Genomic DNA, 20,316 nt, shown 5'->3' on the forward strand with positions numbered 1-20,316 from the left:
TTAAGTAATTTCGTGATTTTCGTATATTTGGTAATCTTAGGAGAACGTCATGTACATGTGTATGTTCTGAGCAGCGCCACCTTTTGAATGCATTAAAACGCAACATGCAAGTTATGGCGAGGTGAAGTTACCACAGTAAAAATATTCTACTGAGAACAACAAAGAAACGATTGTGTCAATAGCAAAATGTTTTATGCAAAAATAATTATGACAACAAATAATCAAACAAAATATCAACATATTCATTTGTTCCTTGCAGAACGTGTTAATCCGAAAGACGTTTAGCATTGATTAAATAGGTGACACAAAGTTCGGTAAAACTATAAGACACTTCATATGACAATATATATCTTTATCATAAAATAGGTTATTTCAAAATACTTCCAAGTACGTTAAATCTGTTTGACTTCGATCCGAATGTAATATAGGAAAAATAATATTAAGCAAGATTGAAACTGTACAACAAAAATGCAAAAGTGCTTCACTTATGTATCAGCCAGAATCTATAACCGCAGAATATTTATCTAATTATCTCCCGAGACATGATGTATCCGAAAGAAGTTTAATTTGTTTGATTAAATACAAAAGTGTGAAACATCTTGTAGAGTCAGAGCTCACTAATCTTTTTGTGTTCGCTGTATAGTGCATTTTTTGATAATTTCACCAAATAATTTTTTCAGTGATTTTCGTACTTGGCCATTCACAATACCGTACACGATAGGGTTAGTTGCATTTCCGATGAAAAACAGATACCTTAATACCATGTTGCTTGTAATTCCGAAAATATCCAACCAGAATGGTAGCCATGTTATAAGATATATCACCGTACAAAGAAAGAGCATTTTTGCAGTTTTTCTATGGTTACGTCTCCGGACCTTATCTCCAGTCTCCTTACAACTTGGTCTTACTCTTTTGAAAACGTCATGAAATTTGTAGCTATTTCCGGCTGTATTTTGCTTTGTTTTTTGCACCACTGTCGTCACAACATCTGCAGTTACCTCTTGCTCTGGCAAGGAAGTGTTAGTAACCACAGCCGTACCTTCATCAGGAATGTGAATTTTGGAATATTCCCACTCTATCTTGTTTTTCTGTGGGTCACTGTACGATTGACTAGCTTCCGAAGTCAATGAAAATTCCCTGGGAATTCCTGTCATTCGTTTCCGGAGTTTAGTCTTTTTCCAGAGAACTGTATACACGATAACATACAATACGACTATAAGGGTAAGCGTCAGCAGGAACGTGATCATCAGTCCACCTTGATAGATTGTTACTAGTTTCTCGCCCAAAATAGCGTACGTGAAATGACAAAATTTACCGCGTGTGACGCTGTGATCGTACGCACAATTGACGTTGTTTACTTCCTCGTCAGACACAACAGCAAATATACCAATAGATGGTGCTCCAAATAACATGCTACATAGTGCTATGAATACCATTCCCCTGTTGACATTTTGGACCGACATCCGAAGAGTAAGTCGACACACGGCGATATAACGTTCCACTGCTATAGCACAAAGAGTTATATTTGACGCGGCAATAACAAAGTGACGTAGGAATTCAAAAGTACGACAAACAACGTCATTTCGTACCACGTGTAGCTCGTACACCATAGTATAGGGCATGATAAGTGAACATACCAACAGGTCTATAATAGCCAAAACTTTTATAAAAGTATTAGCCGTTGTGTGGTCGTTTCGATGGAAATACACTATAAGGATAGGAATATTACCTACCGTTCCGATAATTGCAAATATCGTTAGATATACTGCTAAAGCAATATACTCCCATGTCCATGGTATGCTGGTATTTGATGTACCCAATAGTTGGAAGGCAGTTAGAACTGACTTGTTTGCTGTCACTGACCTGTTCTCCATTACGTCGTTTTTGGACAGGTCGTCCTGGTACCCCACCCAGGGCTGCTTTTCTACCTCCCTCATGCACTCTGCGGCGTTAGCAAACATTTATATGTCTTACGAGGCACATTGTTGTTGCTAAACGTGTCATTTTTGAAGTATAAAGAAATGTGAAGTGGTCTGTACTTAACCTACGTACTTCATCACAAACGTGCCGTTAAATCCCCGGAAGTCACCAATTGAGATAACTCCGAACCTCTGAAATGTTCTATACGGGCTACCGTATATTATAGTAAAGTTATCTATGCGCGCGCATTTTACAAAACGTGTAAGTGAAAACGTATCTATCAGTCAGTAACAATATATATGCTTAGCGCGCTTGTGACATGTCCGAACTTCACCGCGGTCTTGCAGGTGTATTACTGCTGTCGTGAAAGCAGACGGACACATTGACGGCTTAACCAATCACAGCCTTGCTTCGATTCGCCGTACTAGGCTTTGCAGCAACGATAAGTGAAATACCCGTACTGTTGGATTTTATAGCTAACCCACAAACACACGCCACTCTCTGCCAATGGTTGTATATGAAACAATTGTAATGCTCTAACATATGTGAGAATATGATGTTTTTACGGATATCCTATCGGCTTTTAAGGTCTTTTTCTGTGTCCGTGCTGATATTAGACCTTCAATTATTCGACGCCATATGCTTTTTAAAAAAAATATGTATGTTCCAATCTTTAACAGATGATCGATTGATGGCGCGGCCCGTTCTTGTGGGTCCTTAATGGCCAAGAGAATCATAATGAGGTGTGAATAGCAGATAGATAACCTTATTGTCCGTAAGATCGCGGATACCACTTCTAACAACAGCTGTAGAACAACATGTATTTAAGTGCAGTGTCAATAGGGTTTGTCTGTCGGGGAAAATACAGATGTTTGTAAACGTCGGTGTGATTGTTTTGATAACTCGGGTTCGATCGTGGTATTGTTTATACATGACGGATAATTACAGGGAGAGATGCAGATTTACAGATATGATATCAATTACTTAATAATTGTACAGATATAACTATGTCAATTTGCTTAATAATCATACAACTTTCCTTTAATGTGTTTTTTTTAATTGTGCACATAATACTCTGTTAGTTTATTTTGCAATAAGATTTTGCTTAAAATATTTTAGAGGCAGATTTCTCCCGTTGATTGTTACCGAATTAGTATACAAATACATGCAACTTAACAGTAGGTACTACCAGAAAATGTGTTTAATCACTTCCAATCAAAGAACGAGGCTTCTGACGTTGTTCAAAAGATACACAAGTATAGACAAACAATTTCCTGACAAGATTTTCTTTATAAAAATTTACAAAAGGAAAGAGAAGATAGTTGCATCGATCGCTTTTCACGTGATGTGCACTAATGTTTGTTGGGGATTTTTAATGACAAGCTGTGGTTAATATAAGTAAAAGGATAGTGCGACTTTCTTTAAACGTGTGTACTTATCTACACTTATGTATAATACAGTACAAATATATTTAGAAATCCTCGGTGACAGTCAATCATGATTTACCCATGTCCAACCCGACATATGTATACTCCTTCAAAACATTAGCTTTTGTTACAGACACAGCCAATAAATAGAGATAAAGGCTACACACCATTATAAATGTACATTACTTATATCAAACGTGTGTGTCTACACATAAAACCACAAACCGGAAGTCTGGTTTACTATTTGACAGGTCTGAATTGACTGGTGAACGGATGCATGGGTTTAGAACGACATATTACTAACCCGGTGACAATGGGGCAAATTAGTCGAAGAAGTTGTTGTAAAGATAAATGGTTCACTACCATAATTCCACAAAGATGAACGTGTTTTTCCAATAAAACAAAGGAGTATGAATAGGGAATACATTTTGAACTAGTTTGTTATTCTGGTCTTGAAACCCTAGGACAATATATCACTATAATCTAAAAGACTTTATGGGCATAATTCGATCCCATAGGGCCCCAGTTTCTCAAAGTTTGGTTAGTGTTTACCAGTGGTTAAATGCAACGTTTGAATTGTTGCCACAGGGAAAAGCAAAATTGGCAATCCACAAATATCTGTATGTCCTGTCTAAACCAATTTTGTTTAATTCATATTTAAAAATCTAAACTACCAACTGGTAAACATCAACCAAACTTCAAGCGTTCTTTATTAAGATTGCAAGACAAAATGTTATAAAAATGGCAATAGTAAGGACGATACTAGGCAGTTTGTAGACAATGTTTTGGTCCAATGTGCTATAGAAAGATCAATTAAACGTTACTTAAGCAGACCAGTTCAAAACACGTGAGCAAAAGCTAGCTTTCCTGTGTGTGTGACTAGGTTTGATCAGTTATCATACTATTGGTATAAAAGCAGACAAAAAGTCGTCAAGGTTAGACCATTAAATGCTTTCAATTTCTCAACTCAGCAACATTCTAATCATGTGGTTTGAACCTCGGGGAAATAAATCTAATCCAGAAATATACCTTGTTGGGTTTGTTAGGTTTCAATCGACCGCTTTAAGACCTATGCACTGGAAAAGGTTAAAAATTTGAAATATACAGAAAAGATAATAGGGTTCGTCATGCTATCCTTATTATGCCTATTGTCAGGCAAAATCTGATACGGCGTGTATTAATGTATTAAAAACTAACGATACTTCGGAATTTTCGTGAAGAGATCATAGACTCGTTTTTCATAAATAATGTCAGTTAGCATACTCAGTTTAATTAGATCTGTAAAGACTTTTAAATATAAAAAAAAGTTAACACACATGTTAACAAAATCTTCCAAAATTCAAACTTGACAAATGAATGAAAGGAGGACAAGAACCTGGAAGAACATGGAAGGACACGTTTGAATAAGTACAAGACGAACTTGACCAGGTGTTCTAGAAGTGAAAGCTGTTTCTGTTTCATTGTTCAGATAGCCATGTAAATATCGATCTATCGAAGTAGGTAAAGACATGATCGCTAGTGAGAAAATGTTTATAACTCACGAACAGCAATGAAATTTAACTTCATTTTGAACTCATCCACTTCAAGGGTCTGTAGAAAAAGAAGTGAATACCCAATTTTATTTTCTTATATATGATTCTTAAATGACCATTGTATGTAATACTTTAGGTATATAGTAGTGTACCAACAGTCTAAACCACCAAATCTACCTGTAAAAGTAGACAAACTGTAAGTACATTAATTTTCATGTTTAAATTAAAATAGGAGTTATAGAAATAGTTCTATCTTTTAAAATACGACGCCCATAATTTTGGGTCCCACGGAAAAGATATCTTTTTTATGAAAAATGTGAAAAATCGCATCATTTTTTTCTGATTTCTATGATAATATATTTACATTGCGTTAGTGAATATTAACTAGTCTGTGTGTACGTGATCATTTCAACTCCTAAAGAGAAACATATCTTAGTCATTTAACTATTGAATTATTGTATCATCTTTGACTTTAATAAATTATTTTCGTGTCGTTCTATTCTTTTCATGCTTTCATCATTTAAGCTACTTATCCGTTTGTTTAGCATCTGCCATTTTCATAAACCAAATTTTATAAAAACAATTCTCAAGTTAATCCAGTCGAAACGACTAGATTTTCAGTCTCTTCTAAATCTGAAAAATAAACTCACAGAAACGGTTATATATTGTTCACAGTTAAGCCTAAACAATTACGTCTGATAATTGAAAAGACCGATGTTTTGCACGGTAATTGAAAAGACCGATGATGATGAGAAAAGTATGCTTTGAGTGAAATATATTTCATTGAACATCGTATTTCCCTTAGGAACTGATGGTACCTCAATTACATTGTTGATTAATCTATCTTTCGAACATACTTGATTTTCATGTAACTTATCTTTGATTAAGATATGTTGTTGGTGTTTGGTTAGCTTATGCATGTTTTTGATGCCTTTCGCCTTTTTATGCGTAGGTGGCCGTTGTCCATAAACCATTTCATAAAACTAGAGTGAATGATGAATAGAACATACTAGCACTGTTTTGTAGCCTACTGCGTAAGATAAATAGCGTTTTGGAAAGAATTAAAAAGTGTCAGCCATTCTGGTATTTCTGTCTTAACGAAACAATACATTATACACGTGCCATAATTCAACTCCTATATTGTAACAAGCGATATTTATATCTTCATATTTTGTTGTTTTTTATTGTGACCACATGTTACGTAGAGATAAATATCTGACAGGTTTCCAATGCATAAATGTAACGGAATTCCGATTACGTAAAACTATTGATTCAAAATTCAAAACTTTGCATACAACGCGAAAATGTTCCATCAGATATGTGCAGGATTAAAAAAATGCCATTCCAAAGAGCTGATTTAATGCTACAATATATGTTAAAAATGATTTAAAGATGTTTGATATTTGACTGTAAAACCATATACATTCTTAGGGCATTGAAACATTTTATTTTATTTCATTTTTTAAACATTTTCACTTATTCTGCTTGACATGCAACTACACAATACGGCTTCATAAATAATTAGCAAATAAATAGTAAACGATAAATATACTGGTAAAAGTTCATTCACATCACTGATCTTAGATAATATATATATACATGATATATATACTATCGAGCTTTTCATAAAAGGATTTTTATGTTTAAAGAACAAGGGTAGAAAAGACCGATAGTGTATATAGAGAATATCGAATGATTTCCTGTTTAATATATATTTCACGAGTATGACAAAATATCTATATTGTGTTATATGAGTTAAATACATATGATATTTAACGAGAAACCATAAAAATTTTACTTTTTTCTCATTTTAAAGTAACTAAAAATAAATAAATAAAAAGGCAGGTCTAAACAAAAAAAATGGATTGCGCAAAAATAAAAAATAAAAAGTTCGCGAAATAACAGCACACTCTGTGACGTCAGATAATTTGACGTTACGCTTGACAACAAGACGACGCCATTTCGGATAGGTCGCTTTGCGTTGTATTCTATAATTGTGTGTTATATGGTAACAATTGATAACTTACTGTTTTAACACACCAAAAAGGGGGAAATAGTATTGATGGGAATACAGAACCGAAAGACTTATAGTTAAGAATATCATGAATATGGTAAGGGAGATAATCCTACTTCTCTATAAAAACTTTCAAGCAATATTGTAGTTCCTTCTTCGACCGTAAACACCTATGCAGTGTAATCTTCTCTAGTTTGTTATTGTCGAGTCCTGATTTGGTGTTGGTTCTTCTACTTTCCAGAAACGTGTTTGTTTATAATCCAGCCTTATCTTAACGCTTATACATCTTAAACTTATTACGGTTTCTCTATATATGGATGTCATTGAAATTGATTCAGAAGAATGTAGTAGACCATTCAAGTTTACATTTATGTCAGACAGAAATTTAATATAGCGAGTTTTCAATGCATGCATCAAAAACCAACAGGTAAAAGTTTGTGACAAGAATACACTCGTGTCCACGGAATCCCACAGCTGCCAAATGAATGAGGTACCTCTATAGACTGGTGATAACTGCCATTTCTCGTAGTGTCCTTATGGTCACGTATTCAGAAATACCACACACCACACATCTATACAGGTTATGTAACTAGTCCAGTAATCGTTCTGATTACACAGTCACGTGATTAAAAAGCCGAGAACTAAAACACAATACAAAATATGTATGATATACCTAAATGTCTTCATTTATGTGCGAAGAATTTGAAAATACTGTTGCAATTATTTTATGAAAATTAGACTTCCTTATAATGTCTTATTCGGGCGTACATATTTTAGAATTTTGTTGTTTTAGTGATATTCGTTAATAGATAATCTCGCTAAAACACCGTTAAGATAGCAATTATAGAGGAGGTCCGAATGTATCATTGCGCTTATTTGTTAAAACTGATCAACGCACCTAATTCTGCTTTCCCCAAAATAAGTACGTTTACTGTTTCTTGTATTAAGTAATGGGTGATTTTTTCGCACAAACCTATGTCTTTTTTTCTAAAGGATATATTCCTTGACTAAAAAGAAAAATATTTGAAAGCTAGGGTTTCATTTGTTAACAAAATCCATAGTTGCCCCTAAACATAATATATTTTTACAAAATAAACAAACATCGAGAATTGAAAAAAAGGTGTTTACATGTCATGGGATTACTCAAAAGCCTCTGCACTGTTGAATAAAATGTTAAAATCTTAGAAGTGTTTTATATCAACAGGCGAGGATTTATGGTTCTATATAAGACAATGTAGTGCATAATGAGTAGACGGAGAAAAGAGATATTCAGTCTGGAAGTTATTGCGATCTAGAGACGTATAAACAACAAGAAAATATCAACATGTCAATAGCATCATAATCCTAACTCGAATTCAATAAACCTAGAGAATAAGACAAGGTATTCGCCTTCTGCTTCATCGATGCAACCCGTAAATCTTGGTCAATTCAAGCAGGTAATGTCACATTCTCAAATTTGAACAAGGTATTCAACAACGGAACTAACAGGCAAACTAACGAACATCAACACGTCCAGCTTCATATCGCACAATGAAACAGAATTTGTGATTGAGATTTTCTTGGTCACATTTTCCCCAATTCGGCACTTCTAGTTTACAATCATTTCAATTGTGAGATAACGATAAATATATGGACTATTCTCCTTTATATTGAGACACTTCATTAAAATTCATATAAACAAATTTTAGTGCTAGCTCGTCTAGTTCTACGAAATCTTTATCAAAGCTCCTTTGTATCATAACTGTTTCAGACAGCAAAACTTTAGACTTCGGAGTTCCTCAGGGGTCAGTTCTGGGACCTAGAAAATATTGTCTTTATTCGAAACCAATCGGGAAGATTTAACGTCGTCATAACCTTTAGTACCAATGTTATGCCGACGACACACAAATCTACATGGTTATCAGACCTCAAGACAACTGGGACATAATAGTAGCAAGTCTTGAAGCCTGTCTAAATGACATCAGTGCTTGGATGAACTCAACTATGCTCAAGCCCAATCAGGAAAAGACAGAACTGATGGTCTCCAGTTAAAGGTCGGTGCCCAAACTATTGAGGCCGTCCAAGCTGTGGGAAACCTTGGTGTACACTTTGATAGCTCTCTGAACATGGAGAAACAGATAAACTCAATTGCCAGTTCCTGTTATCACCAAATCAGAAACATTGGGTGTATCCGTCAGTTCATCACCACAGATGCATGCAAGACATTAGTATATTCTCTGGTTACTTCTAGGTTAGACTATGGTAACGCGTTACTCGTTGGTGTATCTGATACACTAATGAGCCGCCTGCAGAGGGTACAGAACACCGCAGCACGCCTAGTTACCCGTACTCGAAAGAAGGACCACATTACACCAGTCCTTTACTTACTGCATTGGCTGCCCGTGCGATTCCAGTCACAGTACAAGATTTTGATGTAGAAATACAAGGCAATAAATGGAACAGCTCCTGAATATTTGCAGGAACTTGTCACCGTTTATCAGCCGTCACGATCACTACGATCAGAGACAGAAACATTGTTGTCTCGGACTGTGACTTATGGTAACCGGTGCTTTGGAAAGGTAGCGGCCACTTTGTGGAACAGCTTACCATCTGCTACCAGAAAGTCAAAATCCCTGGCCAAATTCAAGAGGGATATTAAAACCCACCTGTTTACGTCTGCATTTTAGACTCTCACGCAGACGTGCTGTATATACATACTATCACCACTACTTACTTGATTTGGTTACTGTGTTACATATGTTGATTACTGTGTTATACATGTTCTATAAATTTTGTAGTAAGATTATTATGTAATAGTGAAGCGCATTAGAGTATTTTTTTCAAAATAGATTGTGCGCTATATAAATATTGCATATTATCATTATTATCATCCAGTCAGGGTATCAGTCTTATCGTTAACTGGAGAAGTGGAATTAATGGTGTGCGGATTTCAAGAACTTCGATGAGTTTTTGACCAATTTCGCTTATTCAGTCTGTACATTACCATGCGCATTCCAAACTTTGAAGCCTTCTTTTCAAGGAAAAGGCAACAAATATGTCATTGCATCATGGTGATAAATACTGAAAACGAATCGAAATAGAAGTCTTGTATGATCAAATATGTGATATCAAAAACAGAACTATATATTGAGTAAGAAAATTATCTGTTCCTTCTGGAAATTTATTTATTTATTTGTTTTTTGAAGTGCAATAAGGAACAACATTTTTTCGCGGATGTTTACAAGCCCATTCTATAAACAAGAATCACACAAACATTATGTTTTTCATCTAAGAATGTTATATTCATTTTGTAAAACAACAAATAAAGGTTAAGAATTTCAGGGCAAACTATTAGTTTGCAAAACTTGGGTATGACCTTGAAGAATATCAAACTTGTTTCGTTCACAAATCCTGGGTGAAAATGAAAAATGAAGAAAATAGAGAACTGACAGTCATTTCTTTTAAATGTTCGCTGTTTATATGAGAGAAAAAGTCTTTTTCATTATGTGTGTATATACATGTAGAATAGGAATATTCTCCCACAGGTAAAACCTCGGGTTTCACCATATTTTGTGACCCTCGAGTGGAGTAGCCCTATCCTACATACACGCATATGAAAGGTCTTATAAGTCTGTATGCAAGATCGACATTAATTAAAAATGCGCACTTAGTGAATATATTAAAAACGTCTTCAGGAAGTGCAATGACGTAGGTAGGCCGCGCCAGTTTATTGGACGTGTGACAGTAACTATATATATGCACGAGTCAAGTCAGTTTCCTAAAATCATTTTGTATAGACTTCACACACGCGCAAACTCTCTTCATCATTGTCAAAAACACACGATATCAGCTGAGTTCTAACGGAAATACATTTATATGTTTTAAGATCACCTCCGATTTGAAACACGTGACAACAAAAACGTTGTTGAGTTAAACCTTTTCAGCATTGATGGAAGGTGAAGGTCACATACACTTAAAGACAATATACCCGCAAATCACGCAGACCATATCTTTAAGCATGCAAACACCACGAGCGTATCACTTCTTAACCTCCTGACCTGTTGGCATTATCGTCCTTGTCATCTAAAAGTATCATCTTCTATGCGCAGATCAGAAATAGACATCAGCTATTGGAGAGGGGCTCGCCTCGGGGTACACTGTCTTACTGTATCGTTTTATCTTCTCGTAACCTGCTATTTGAGAATAAAATCCTATTTAAGAGGAATTGAAATCCGATGAAAATATATTGTTTTTTTTCTTTTGTCTGGTTTTTCCAGATAAAATTATATGTATTAATTGCATAGCAATCTATATGATGATCTTATATGTGCGTTTAGTTCACGTCCCAAATCTAGGCCGTCTCTGAATCCTGCTAATAACTCAAAGCAATGTCATCTGTGTGAAAGGAGAGTGTCTAACTTCGACTGTGAAAAATGACTATATATATTGGTTTATTCCAGGCAGTCTGTGTGTCATGAAAGTTGCTGAAATAAATTCTGTATGAAAAGGAGCAGGATCTTGAATAATTTTTTTACTTTTTTTGTTGTTGTTTACTGGTATGTAAATTGCATTTTAAACAGAAAAAATTAAATGACGCGCATTATCACATCATGTTGCAATATCAGATTTAAAAAGACATTTTACATACCATAAAGCAAAACAACAAAAAAGAAAAATATTTCTTATATATAAACTTTGAAAGCATTTTTGTCTTTATTCGCGCTCCTTAAAAACAATCATTGTCTATTTGACGTCATACACACTGACTGAACAGCTCGACATCAGGCGGAAAAGGAAAAACAGTTCATTCCAATTTTGCGGGAAAGTTTTTCAACGACAGGAAGTACACAGAAAAATAGTTCCACAATGACGTCATTTTTAAAATTACATTTTTTTGAGATAATTTAAATATTTACTTTTACATTCACATATTGCTTTTAGTTTTCTGGTGTATAAAAATAGATTCACAAAATTCAAAAGTTATAAGAAACGCAACTGGTATTTTACCGCAGATGTTTAGCGGTCCAGCTTCCTCCGCGCTAGACTTGACGTTCACCACAATGTATATTGCTATACTTGGTGAATGATTAGTGACTTAGACTCAAGCTGTGCGTGAAGGTTAACTTAATGCCTTTAATTAAGACTGTGTGATAAGTTATATCAGTTTCTAATTTCAAGTCTCTTTGTGATAGTGAATATTCTCTGCAGTATTTGGTATCAATAGAAAATCTTATAAGACAACTAGTAGAAGATTGTCACGTTTTGATGATTACACGGTCACCTACATCCAACAAATGACCAACGTGGAACGTAGTGCACGAGATGGGAAGGAATCGACCATTTTTATCGACTGTACTGTTATCGTAAGTACACTAAGGTCCTTATCATCTCGTGCGCTACATACATCTTTACGTCAGTGCTAGTATGCTCCAAACTGGTCATTTGTCTATAAATAATATTTATTTTCCATCAATTGCGAAACCAGTTTATAGCAACTTCTACTGATCACTCTTGTTGGCCAGGAGGTCGAGCAGGTGACCCCTTATGTCCGTTGCGTGAATTGAACCGCGAGCGGCTAGGTTAAAGGCCTTACCACTTCACCGCTCTACCACCATTTGTCTGAAAAAGGTGACCTGTAGTCATCGAAACGTCACGCTCAAATCATCTTCTGGTTGTGTTATAAGAACTTGAAGCCTCTGTGTGAACGGTTTAAGCAGCGTCCCACGAGGGCTGATTGATAGATTGTGAGCCTTGTATTAAAGAAGTTAAAGAAGATATCCTTTTTTCAGCTCTTCTTTTCCCTGACTATTTAAGACTGTGTACCCGAAGAATGTTGTCATCTGGTCAGTTTATGTCGAAGAGGTAGCAATCTGGCCAATAAAGTCCACAACATTGTTATGACTGACAGGCAAGTTACAGAGATATATATAGCCAGTACAGTTGAGATTTCACAGGAAACAATACATTCCATTCTTACGGAAGATCTTGCAATAAAAAAGCTCTCAGCACTTTTGGTACCAAGACTTCTGACAGTTGATCAAAAGCACACTTCTCATTGTCATGGCAGCCATTAACAACTGAGACTTTGAATTGATTGAGCATCTCCCTTATTCGCCTGATGTCGCTCCATCAGACTTTCATCTATTTTCAGACTTTCGGTCAGATGATGTCGTTATACATGCAGTGCAGTACTCTCTAAACGGTCAAGAAAAGGACTTCTTTAAAAGTTGCACTGAGGTCCTTAAACATCGCTGGTAAAAGTGTATGGATACTGAAGGTGATTATGTTGAAAAATAATGCAATATGTCCGCCAAAAATCAAAGCCCTTAAATATGATGTTTACAACTTATCAATGAGTAAATACACATTGTCTGTGTGAAAGAATAGATTGGTGTCTTAACTTAAGGCTGCCTGTAGGAAAGGTTAGGGTAATGAGTGTCTTAAATTCCGTCCATCTGTGTGAAAGGTTAGACAATTTGTGTCTTAAATTCCGTCCATCTGTGTGAAAGGTTATGTATTTTGTGTCTTAAATTCCGTCAATCTGTGTGAAAGGTTAGACAATTAGTGTCTTAAATTCCGTCCATCTGTGTGAAAGGTTATGTATTTTGTGTCTTTAATTCCGTCCATCTGTGTGAAAGGTTAGACAATTAGTGTCTTTAATTCCGTCCATCTGTGTGAAAGGTTATGTATTTTGTGTCTTAAATTCCGTCTATCTGTGTGAAAGGTTAGACAATTAGTGTCTTAAATTCCGTCTATCTGTGTGAAAGGTTATGTATTTTGTGTCTTAAATTCCGTCAATCTGTGTGAAAGGTTAGACAATTTGTGTCTTTAATTCTGTCTATCTGTGTGAAAGGTTAGACAATTTGTGTCTTAAATTCCGTCCATCTGTGTGAAAGGTTAGACAATTTGTGTCTTTAATTCCGTCCATCTGTGTGAAAGGTTAGATAATTAGTGTCTTAAATTCCGTCCATCTGTGTGAAAGGTTATGTATTTTGTGTCTTTAATTCCGTCCATCTGTGTGAAAGGTTATGTATGTTGTGTCTTTAATCCCGTCCATCTGTGTGAAAGGTTATGTATGTTGTGTCTTAAATTCCGTCCATCTGTGTGAAATGTTATGTATTTTGTGTCTTTAATTCCGTCCATCTGTGTGAAAGGTTATGTATGTTGTGTCTTTAATTCCGTCCATCTGTGTGAAAGGTTAGACAATTAGTGTCTTAAATTCTGTCTATCTGTGTGAAAGGTTAGACAATTTGTGTCTTAAATTCCGTCCATCTGTGTGAAAGGTTAGACAATTAGTGTCTTAAATTCTGTCCATCTGTGTGAAAGGTTAGACAATTTGTGTCTTAAAGTCCGTCCATCTGTGTGAAAGGTTATGTATTTTGTGTCTTTAATTCCGTCCGTCTGTGTGAAAGGTTAGACAATTAGTGTCTTAAATTCTGTCCATCTGTGTGAAAGGTTATGTATTTTGCGTCTTTAATTCCGTCTATCTGTGTGAAAGGTTAGACAATTTGTGTCTTTAATTCCGTCCATCTGTGTGAAAGGTTAGACAATTTGTGTCTTAAATTCCGTCCATCTGTGTGAAAGGTTATGTATTTTGTGTCTTTAATTCCGTCCATCTGTGTGAAAGGTTATGTATGTTGTGTCTTTAATTCCGTCCATCTGTGTGAAAGGTTAGACAATTAGTGTCTTAAATTCTGTCTATCTGTGTGAAAGGTTAGACAATTTGTGTCTTAAATTCCGTCCATCTGTGTGAAAGGTTAGACAATTAGTGTCTTAAATTCTGTCCATCTGTGTGAAAGGTTAGACAATTTGTGTCTTAAATTCCGTCCATCTGTGTGAAAGGTTATGTATTTTGTGTCTTTAATTCCGTCCGTCTGTGTGAAAGGTTAGACAATTAGTGTCTTAAATTCTGTCCATCTGTGTGAAAGGTTATGTATTTTGTGTCTTTAATTCCGTCTATCTGTGTGAAAGGTTAGACAATTTGTGTCTTTAATTCCGTCCATCTGTGTGAAAGGTTAGACAATTTGTGTCTTAAATTCCGTCCATCTGTGTGAAAGGTTATGTATTTTGTGTCTTTAATTCTGTCCATCTGTGTGAAAGGTTAGACAATTAGTGTCTTTAATTCCGTCCATCTGTGTGAAAGGTTATGTATTTTGTGTCTTAAATTCCGTCAATCTGTGTGAAAGGTTAGACAATTAGTGTCTTAAATTCCGTCCATCTGTGTGAAAGGTTATGTATTTTGTGTCTTAAATTCCGTCCATCTGTGTGAAAGGTTAGACAATTTGTGTCTTAAATTCCGTCCATCTGTGTGAAAGGTTATGTATTTTGTGTCTTAAATTCCGTCTATCTGTGTGAAAGGTTAGATAATTAGAGTCTAAAATTCAGACTGTCAGTACGTCATAATCACATACACTTACTTCAAACTTGCGGTTAAACTATTCCGGCGATGGTTGGGATATCATTTAACAAATGTCTAGCAATGTAAGGCTTACCTTCTGTGTATTTTAATGTCGATATTTTCGTTCAATAATCGATATAATAAAAATCGGAAACAAATTGAAGACGTTTTACTATGATAAACTATTATAGAATTAATTATGACTGAGAGCGAACGATAGCTACAGTTTTTATTTAGTTCGTTTCGGGAATTTTCAGATTGTGATCTTATAAAGATAAAATGATATTTTCCCTGAAGTCTTTTGGAGTGCCGTAGTTATTGCAGCATAGTTCAGCACCTCCCCGTAGCGCCCCCTGTCAAGTTGGGTGCTATTTCCGCTTTGTGATGATAATGGCCGTTTAATGATGATGTTAGCCACGAGGAGATGGGGCGTAATAGCGGGTGATGAAACGGAGTCACGTGAGAATAGGTAAGCATGGACAGCACGCGATTACACAATAAACATGTCGAGAAGACAATTTACTGTTAAACAGGAGCTACAAGTCGGCAGGAAATTTGGATGATTTGAACAAACATTTGAATATCTTTTAAAATTTTATATGATGTGCTTTAAATTCCCATCATTTAATTCAAGATAACGAACTCAGGTTTTAGCATGAGCCATGGGTTATCAATTCACCTGTATCAGAAAACGATATTGATTTCAGAAAGACGACAACTCTACTACACGAACACGAATTTTTGATTAATACTTTCCAATTCTTCTGTCACAGATGTCATTTCGCTTAAATAATGGGGGTTAAATATCTCGATATGACCATTAACACATTTAATGATGCGTCTAAGAGTAGCCATTATACTCAAATATATCATTTCAAATAATTCAAGACGAAGGTGTTAACTTTGACACGAGTAAATATAGTCTCCTGAAATGGACGCTTTCATTAGTTTGTCCAATTCGTCTAGAAAGCATTGTCTCCTGGTACTTCCAAGTATTAAAATATATCAATTTGTGGTAATCACGAAACCAAATAGCACGTGCATTCGCCGTTGTTTAAATCAGGTAGGGCACCGCTGAATATTCATGTTGTCCTGATGATGCCAATTGTAATCAGAATGTTGTCATGTAATAAAGGGTTGTTACACAGTGTTTGTGGGTTGTTACACAGTGTAAGTGGGTTGTAACACAGTGTTAGTGGGTTGTTGTCCTGTGTTAACGAATTGTTGCCCTTTGTTATCGAGCTTTTACACTGTTTGCCTGTTATTTAATCAATACTTAGTGAGCGTACTTTTTAGCAAAGAGGGTTTAAACGTATTTCCATTTTTTCCAACGAGCGAGTCTCTCTTCATCTCAAGTGTCTCTTTGGCATCAGCTTACTCTAAGACAATTACCGTATGTCATCTTACTTCCCTATCAGAAGCAAACCTGATGTTATCTCACATATGACATTATATGAGTTTTCTACCCATTAACAATAAACTCTTCAGTTTATGTATAAATTAGATAGTCAACAGGTAAAGCCTATCTAGTAAGGGTTTCTAAACCTGTACAGCAATTAAACTAGGATCCTCTGTCACACAGACTTCAATGGCAATAAACGTTAAGAGTTTTATTGTAATCTGATAAGTCTTTGAACTGTTGGGTTGCTGTTTCTATCGTGACAAAGAGTTGTTTTCTATTTTATTGAAGACTTTCTTGGATATTGATGTCCGGAGATACACACAAATCGGTATCATATAACTCATATTGGTGTATCTTAGTATTCTTTTGTTTCGGTTAAGTTAACGTGATGATTTTTTGACAACTTCGGTCGTGTTTTTGTTCTAATATATGTGCTAACTTGTTTTAGTTTTGGTAAATGATTAAAATTTAAGATTTTATCAAAACATTTCAGAAATATAGATGATATTTTCTCTTCAAATAAAAGGTAATTGACAGTACACGTCGGATCTACTCTCCAGAGCTTGTAATTGGAGACACAAGATTCTTAGCTATCAACTTGATATGCTACTAATTTCCCTAGATAATATCAATATTCTAAGAATTGTACCTGCTCTTCCCATTGCATGCTTCGTTAGCAGGATCTGTCTCTCTAAACAACTCTGTTTTTCCTAATGTTTTCCTTGACACTATGTCATTTGGCCTTTGGTTTACGTTTGCTCCTGTGAGGAATGTTGTGCCTTCAAACATGTACCAGCATTATTAAAAATAGCACTGTAGTTACACTACTCCTTACTGAACGTTCAGCGTTATAAGTACTTCTTTACTCGTTGTCTAGTTGTCAGTATCATGTGAACAGTAGGAGTGATCAGCTGGACCCTTCAGCAATTTACGTCAGTGACGTAGGTAAATTACTCGTTGTCTAGTTGTCAGTATCATGTGACCAGGTGGGGTGACCTGCTGGTGTCCTTAGCAATTTATGTCAGTGACGTAGGTACTTTACTCGTTGTCTAGTTGTCAGTATCATGTGACCAGGTGGGGTGACCTGCGGGGCCCTTCAGCAATTTATGTCAGTGACGTAGGTACTTTACTCGTTGTCTAGTTGTCAGTATCATGTGACCAGGTGGGTTGACCTGCTGGTGTCCTTCAGCAATTTATGTCAGTGACGTAGGTACTTTACTTCGTTGTCTAGTTGTCAGTATCATGTGACCAGGTGGGGTGACCTGCGGGGCCCTTCAGCAATTTATGTCAATGACGTAGGTACTTTACTCGTTGTCTAGTTGTCAGTATCATGCGACCAGGTGGGGTGACCTGCTGGTGTCCTTCAGCAATTTATGTCAGTGACGTAGGTACTTTACTCGTTGTCTAGTTGTCAGTATCATGTGACCAGGTGGGGTGACCTGCTGGTGTCCTTCAGCAATTTATGTCAGTGACGTAGGTACTTTACTCGTTGTCTAGTTGTCAGTATCATGTGACCAGGTGGGGTGACCTGCTAGTGTCCTTCAGCAATTTATGTCAGTGACGTAGGTACTTTACTCGTTGTCAAGTTGTCAGTATCATGTGACCAGGTGGGGTGACCTGCGGGGCCCTTCAGCAATTTATGTCAATGACGTAGGTACTTTACTCGTTGTCTAGTTGTCAGTATCATGCGACCAGGTGGGGTGACCTGCTGGTGTCCTTCAGCAATTTATGTCAGTGACGTAGGTACTTTACTCGTTGTCTAGTTGTCAGTATCATGTGACCAGGTGGGGTGACCTGCTGGTGTCCTTCAGCAATTTATGTCAGTGACGTAGGTACTTTACTCGTTGTCTAGTTGTCAGTATCATGTGACCAGGTGGGGTGACCTGCTAGTGTCCTTCAGCAATTTATGTCAGTGACGTAGGTACTTTACTTCGTTGTCTAGTTGTCAGTATCATGTGACCAGGTGGGGTGACCTGCTAGTGTCCTTCAGCAATTTATGTCAGTGACGTAGGTACTTTACTCGTTGTCTAGATGTCAGTATCATGTGACCAGGTGGGGTGACCTGCTAGTGTCCTTCAGCAATTTATGTCAGTGACGTAGGTACTTTACTTCGTTGTCTAGTTGTAGTATCATGTGACCAGGTGGGGTGACCTGCTGGTGTCCTTCAGCAATTTATGTCAGTGACGTAGGTACTTTACTCGTTGTCAAGTTGTCAGTATCATGTGACCACGTTAAATGAAGTTAGAATCAATTAGTTTGTTTAACATATTATAGAAATTAAAATAGAGAATCGCGGTCATCTGGTACCGTCACGCCTATTGTTATACTTTTCTAATGAAATACCAGAAAAAGTCAGACTGGTTTAGTCTGATAAGAAAATGGAACGAAATTTGAAATAACGGATAAAGGAATACTACTTACCCTTATACATCGCTAGAGAGTGATGAATCCTTTTGTTAAGATGAAAAAGACCTGATACAATATGTAGGTTCGATTTCGTTAGTTTCTGTGGAATGTTAAATCTTGCCAACAATTAGGTTGATATAAAGACGGTGTTGTAGTTTGAGAAGCAATGGTACAGACCCTGTGTAAAGTATGGACAAGTAGAATGCGATCTGACAAGGAATAGAATGTTTTTCTGTCTCTAGTAAGGACTGACAGTAACGCTTTCTAAATTCGTACTTGACATTCTTTTGCCATAATTCAATATCGAAAATTAAGAAATTTATGGAATCATTGAATTTTGTTGGGAGTGCTTTTCACCATCTAGGTTTTTTAAACATTGATTCCAGATCATTTGTTTTTGCCTCTGTCGTGCTCAACAATGTCAGTTCCTCAGACTCACTGACGAGTCTTCGATGGACGAAACAGTTACACTATATCTGAACCCTGAAGTGGTATTGGGAGGTATTGTTCCGCTTTGTGTCTTGTCCGTGTACAATCAGAAAAACCCAAAACAAATAGATTGACGAAACCAACTTGATTAACTGTGACAAGCGAAAGGGGCGCATGTCCCCAGTGATACTAATAGATACTGACTGAACTTTTCGATGATTTGAAGTTCTGATAAATATGGGATTGGCCTACATTGAATAGGATATGAATGACTGATTAGACTCCCTATCACAGAGTTAAGGTTACCAACGCGTTGTATATTTGGAACACTAATTGTTTATAAAGCGGGTTCCCTGACGTCACTTAGTGCTAGCACACCCCCCTGAGACTCCCTGTCCGCGTCAACACCCCTCCCTCTATACCGGTGTAAATGTCCCGCTCGGACAATTTAATCCATCCCATCTTATATCATCTGTCATTCCTGATAGTTTGTTTAATGGTGAAATACAAAATAAATTACATAACAGGCATTAATTCCTCGGTTGAACAAACAAAAAAGTTCTCAACTGTAAGGAATCCATGTGACCCAGTCAGCACTCTTTGCTTCAATGTAAACCAAATAAGTATGTATATTTATATATATATATGATAAATTAAGTAATAACGACAGTACGGACACGTGAATTGTCCAATTTTAGAGACAACCTGCCTCTTTAAAAAACAAGACGCAAATGTTACATAAATCGCATCACGTACCTAGAGTATATGTATATTGAACAAAAACTAAAGAAGGAAAGAAAAAAATAAAA

The 20,316-nt window shown here is 36.2% G+C and overlaps 1 protein-coding gene across 1 annotated transcript; it reads right to left on the minus strand.

Moving 5' to 3' along the window:
* Positions 1-254: 254 nt before the first annotated feature.
* On the minus strand, positions 255-2,070 carry LOC132547027 (growth hormone secretagogue receptor type 1-like). The gene has a single exon (XM_060210774.1). It carries the CDS (start codon positions 1,959-1,961, stop codon positions 618-620), a length of 1,344 nt encoding a protein of 447 aa, XP_060066757.1. The 5' UTR covers positions 1,962-2,070; the 3' UTR covers positions 255-617.
* Positions 2,071-20,316: the final 18,246 nt, after the last annotated feature.

This window comes from Ylistrum balloti, unplaced genomic scaffold (assembly GCF_031769215.1).
Source record: "Ylistrum balloti isolate Yb309-2 unplaced genomic scaffold, AGI_CSIRO_Ybal_v1 Utg369928, whole genome shotgun sequence".
In the NCBI taxonomy this organism is placed as follows: domain Eukaryota; kingdom Metazoa; phylum Mollusca; class Bivalvia; order Pectinida; family Pectinidae; genus Ylistrum; species Ylistrum balloti.

What these genes read in the sequence shown, in the direction of transcription:
- LOC132547027 (XM_060210774.1), bottom strand. Translation starts at nt 1,961, where the DNA reads ATGTTTGCTAACGCCGCAGAGTGCATGAGGGAGGTAGAAAAGCAGCCC.